Source organism: Pterocles gutturalis, unplaced genomic scaffold (genome assembly GCF_000699245.1).
Source record: "Pterocles gutturalis isolate BGI_N339 unplaced genomic scaffold, ASM69924v1 scaffold16818, whole genome shotgun sequence".
NCBI lineage: Eukaryota > Metazoa > Chordata > Aves > Pterocliformes > Pteroclidae > Pterocles > Pterocles gutturalis.
The window spans coordinates 33973-39167 of record NW_010118380.1 but is presented as its reverse complement, the minus strand read 5'-3'; the positions used below and the strand labels follow the sequence as shown (position 1 = coordinate 39167).

Here is a 5195-nt window from a genome sequence, read left to right as displayed (position 1 = left end):
GGGTGGTGGGATGGGTGCGTGTGGGACGTGTGCGGGAAGGGTCGGTCAAACGTGATCCGGTTCTCGCTGCTCTCCAGATCTTTGAATACGGGCGCCTGAGCCACTTCATAGACGGGAAGGGCGCCTCTGGCAACTGGATGTCCCTGGTGAACTGTGCCAGGTTCCCCGAGGAGCAGAATCTGACGGCTATCCAGTGCCAGGGGCAAATCTTCTACGAGACCTGCAAGGAAATCCTACCGAAGCAGGAGCTGCTGGTGTGGTACGGCGATTGCTACGTGCAGTTCCTGGGCATCCCCATTAGCCTGAAGGGCATCCCGGAGGGGAAGAAACCCCCGCAGCACCCCGAAGGTGAGCCTGCCAGCGGCCCCTCGAGGGGCATTGCCCCTTATCCCCATGGACCTGAGGCTGGACCCGACTAGATCCGCATTAAGGGAGGTAAAGGACCTCGGGCATCACCTTTTCCCGGTTGTATTTTTACTTCAAATTCTGCCCAGTCCCTGCGGTGAGCCGGTGGCCCTGCAGCCCCCATCCCAGGGGTCTGCCCGTCCTCCGGGTAGCCGACCCTCGCCCCCCGCTTCCCTTGCAGCCTCCAGCACCCCAAAGAGGAGCTTACCCTCGGCACCACGGAGTCCGGGAATTGCACCGAGGGCTCAGAGAGGGAGGCACCCTTTGCTGCCCCGGGCTTGCTCCCAACTCGCGTTTCCTCGGGGAGTTCAAAGCGTTTCCATCTGACGATTGTAAAACATCTGGTGGCCGTGGGCTGAGCTCGCCTCCACTCCGCAGCGTTCTGCCAAGGGGCTCCCGTTTTGGGAGGAGAGGGCATTTTTTGGGTTTTTTTTTGGTCCTGTTTTATCTTGGGATTGCACATACCTGACTTAGTATTTTTCACGCAGTTAACACTCTCAGTGAACGGGGCAGGCTGAAGTCGTTCCGATCCCATAGTGCCGATATTGCTTGCAGAAGAGATGCCAGATGCACTTACTCTGGGAATAGTTCTGCTTATAAGGTGCAGAAAGCACGACGTTCTTATAAGCAAAACTTCCGCATGGAGAAAACAGATTTGTGCCCATGCCGGGGAAGCTGGAGCGGGGGAGGGACTGGTCGGTGGGTGCAGCAGTGAGGGAGAGAAGCCTTTGACAAACCGACACGGAAATTTGGCCTGGAAATTTTTGTCCCTGTTGTCTTTCGGTGGCTGGTTCAGATAGCTGTTAAATTATTCGTTTCGTTTAAAGGCTTAAGCCAAAGTTATTTTTATTAAAGGCAGAAAAGGATGTGTAAACGTTTTAAAAATTTTCTGTGTTGTTCCTAAATTCAGTGGTTAAGAATAGTTTGAAATACAAAAGAAAGCTAAATAAACACCTTTTTGTTCCATAGTATTTTGGAAACTATAGAAAAGAGGTGCGCATTTATTTTTATGTTTAGGATGGGAGGTAAAATTTACCGACAATATTGATAATAAATATCTGTCAATGTTTCTGTGTGGGGAGACATTTGTATGTATGACTCTGCACTGATTTTTTTGCAAATTAGCTCGCTGCTTATGGGGATACAAGGATGAAATTGTGTCTTCGCTGAAGTCAGTAGCTAAAATAATTATTTTTATCAGGCTGTGGACTCTAGTTTGTTCCCTGCCGTTAGAAAGGCAAAGTGGAGTGGTGCGAATGCTTAAAAGATCCGATGTGTATTTTGTTAATTATATTGCCAGAATCCATTTACCATTATTACCCTCCGAGACTTAAAATTCCCGATGAGGTACCAGCTCTGAGAAGGAGGCAGATTTGCAATGAGCCCCTTTTGCTGTGGTGTAACGGAGAGGTGGCACTTTCCCTTCTGCTGTACAGAAGTCGGGGAGAGCTTTAAGTGTGAGCGCTGCGGCAAGGTTTTTGCCTACAAGTACTACCGGGACAAGCACCTCAAGTACACTCGCTGCGTGGACCAGGGGGACCGCAAATTTCCTTGTCACCTTTGTAACCGATCCTTTGAAAAACGAGACAGGCTGAGGATCCATATTCTCCACGTTCACGAAAAGCACAGACCTCATAAGGTGAGCCTGCTCCTGGGTGTCTCCGCAGTTACTGTGGCTCTTCTGGGGGGACAAATTAAGGGAACATTTTTTTTGGCTGCGGTAAGATGCTGATGTTCCCCCTCCTCCAATTTCCCAGGCAGTTCCCTGGTGAGACCACTCTGCCTGTACAGGAAGAGTGTGTCTTGTGCAGTTGAAGAAATTTAATGGATTTATATTGCAGAAAATAAACCCGACAGTCTCAGTGAGATTTTGAAAAAAACCCCAATAGTTCTTCTGGGCTTTTTGGATGTTTGTGTGTGATTTTGCTACTTTCCTTACACAGTGTGGGGCTGGATTGTGTTTGAAGGTGCTTCCCTTGTCCAGGATTGGGAGAGACTCGTGTCTCACTCCCCTCCTTCAGTGTAAGAACTGTCGGACACAACAGGGTTTTACATCCAATGTGGAGCAGATTTTCAATTGATGGAAGCAAATTCTTGCTGAGATAGTTGCCTCATCTCCACTAAACAGCTCTCTGTAGCACTGGTTTTCTCCAGGAGCACTGACAGTGGAAAATCAGACTTTTTCTAAAGGCTTGGGAAGCGCAAGTTCCAGTGCTTAAAATTACAGTTAAATCAGTCCTGAAAATCTTCGAAATACCTCTTTTATAGATCATCCTGGAATTATGTGAATTTTTCAGAAAAAGCTTTTATAACTAAATCAGCAATATTACAGTGTCAGAATATCACATTGATTTAGTAACAGATGAAAAAATATAGTTCTGTTAAATATGAGGTATTAAATGTCATGTAATTCTTCCCCTCTTTCTGTCCTTTATTTTATTTCCTAGAGCATTTATTTTTGAATGCATACAAAAGAAATATTTTAGAACAGCAGGAAGATAAACTTGTTCTGAATATATTTAATTTATATGAGAACAGATCAACTCAAAAAGCAAAGATAGAAAATCTGTCAGTACAATTACCTTCTTTCAAGATCAGTCATAGCTTACTTTATTTTGAACTTTTGAAAGATAATTTCTTTCAAATGATTGTAGCAGGAAAATTATTTTGGGGCTCAGACAAATTGCACTGAGTCAGTGCAAGTGTCTTAAATTACTACAGCCCCCTCTGAATTGGGTTTTATCCTGTTGCTGCCAGCCACAGAGTACACACCACACCGCAAAGACAGCAGGTCCTTGGGTTGCAAGATGAAGTGCTGCTTGTTTCACCCCTCTGAGAGGCACTTCTGACAGATCAAGCTGTAGGCTAAGTGATGTGACTGATTCATCATTTCTCAAAAATTGTTACTGTTTTAAAAGCTCCCCTTAAATATTTTTTTAGGAAGTTTGTCTTATTTGTTGAACAAAAATTTGAACTAACAGCTAGAGCTTAATCTGCATTTTGCAGAAACAGTTTTACAGAAATTTTCCAGTTTTGATTACTGAAAGTATTTTCTGTTAGTGTTCTGAAGAAGGATGCTTTTTAATGAAACATTTTTAACCACACATGCAAAAAAGCTTTGAAATTTTGCATTATTTCCCTTTAAAAAATTGTTCTTAAAACCAGATTAAAAGTTGACTGTATTTGAAATTGTTACTGCTTAAATTATTGCTGTGTTTGTATATACATAAATATATGTATGCAGATAAATACCTACATAATATATACATAGATATGTGTAGCAAAATACATGCACACGTCATCCACATACCTGATTTTTCTTTTTAGCTATGAAGTTGTGCGCTTCCTTTTAATTTAATTTCCCCCCTTTTTTTTTTTTTTTCCCCAGTGCTCGGTGTGTGGGAAGAGCTTTTCTCAGTCCTCCAGCCTGAACAAACACATGAGGGTTCACTCCGGCGAGCGCCCTTACAAATGTGTCTACTGCAACAAGGTGAGGCAAAGCCCCAGCTTGTGCCTGCACCCCAGCCTGTCCCTCTGTCTGTCCTCTGCCACGCTCAGGTCACACTGCACCTGATGGGCTGGCTCTTCCCATCCTCGTGTTTTCTTTTATAAATTTTTCTGTTTCTTTTCAGTTTTCTTTAAAGCAAATGCCTTCTATTTAAGTTGATAACCAGACGAGTTGAGTATATATTCTGGGCACAGTTGTGAGTTGAAGTGATAGGACTGGCTGAGACTGAAGAAACAGGGTCTGGTCTCCATCTGATGTGGTAATTTGTGTTTTACCACAGCTCAGAGAGCTGCTGCCGGGGATAAGGTTTAGGAAACCTTGACAGCATTTCAAATACTATCCAAGGTGTACAGTTAGACCCAGTGTTCCCCTTTTTCATCACATAGGTGGTTTTTGATGTTGCTGATACTGCTTCTGCAGTGCAGTAAACAGATTTGTCCCATTAGCTGGACCTGCACAGTAGGACTTTGGCTTACCTTGACATAACAGGGCGATTGATGTGCAACTGGGCATGGAGGTTTAATTTCAAAAAGAATGTGAATAAAGCCATACAGCAGGATCAAAGATGTGCTCAGCTGCTACTGCTCTTCACAGAAAGGATGATTCAGGTGAGCTCTCCCTGTCAGAGCAGTGACAGCTCTCCCAGAATATGGAGGGTGGATGTACAGGCTGCTGCTGGATGAATATCGGTAGGGCTCCAGGTGCTATGATCTGTCCATGCCAATGCAGAAGCAGCATCAGCATGTAGTAAAGTGGTCCTGATTTTGTAGAGAGAGATGTTTTGTTTGTGGCTGTCTGGACTAAACACAGATCTGAAGTGTCTTGTAGTGAAGAAGCTCCTTTGGGCTATGAGAGTTTTTTCCTTCCCAGACGTCCCAAAGACTTCTAGGCAGAGTTAAGGATGATGCGTCATCCTTTAATCTTCCAATAACAAGAAGAGATGGCAGAGCTTTGCAGGTTGTTCTCTGAACATATATCTCTCTAGGACATGTGGGACACCCCTGACCAGTCCCCAGACATTCTGGTAGGACCTCAGGCTGCAAGATGCAGCTCTCCTAGGATGGATCTAGGGATCTCAGATCTGTTTGCACTCTAAGGTTCTTAGTGAAAAGCTATCTGAGCTGTATTGCTCTGCTATGAAAACTTAACTTGTGATGGTTCAGCAACATAACTGTATTGAGGAATTTTTTTGTGTGGTCTGCAAATAGTCAGTGACCTGAAAGTGTCTCTCTCAGGAAAAGAAAAAATGGGCAAAACATGGGCAGCTTTGCAACATTCCTGC

At 44.4% G+C, this 5195-nt stretch overlaps 1 protein-coding gene across 1 annotated transcript in view; it reads left to right on the top strand.

The window, feature by feature from the left end:
• Window positions 1–77: 77 nt before the first annotated feature.
• The window catches only part of LOC104463735 (PR domain zinc finger protein 14-like), a gene marked incomplete at its 5' end in the record, with an annotated part of 5990 nt that continues 872 nt past the window's right edge, over window positions 78–5195 (top strand). The window contains 3 exons of the mRNA XM_010076187.1: window positions 78–348; window positions 1842–2044; window positions 3794–3895. Coding sequence (XP_010074489.1) covers window positions 78–348; window positions 1842–2044; window positions 3794–3895 — 576 coding nt within the window. The remainder of the gene's footprint in view (window positions 349–1841; window positions 2045–3793; window positions 3896–5195) is intronic.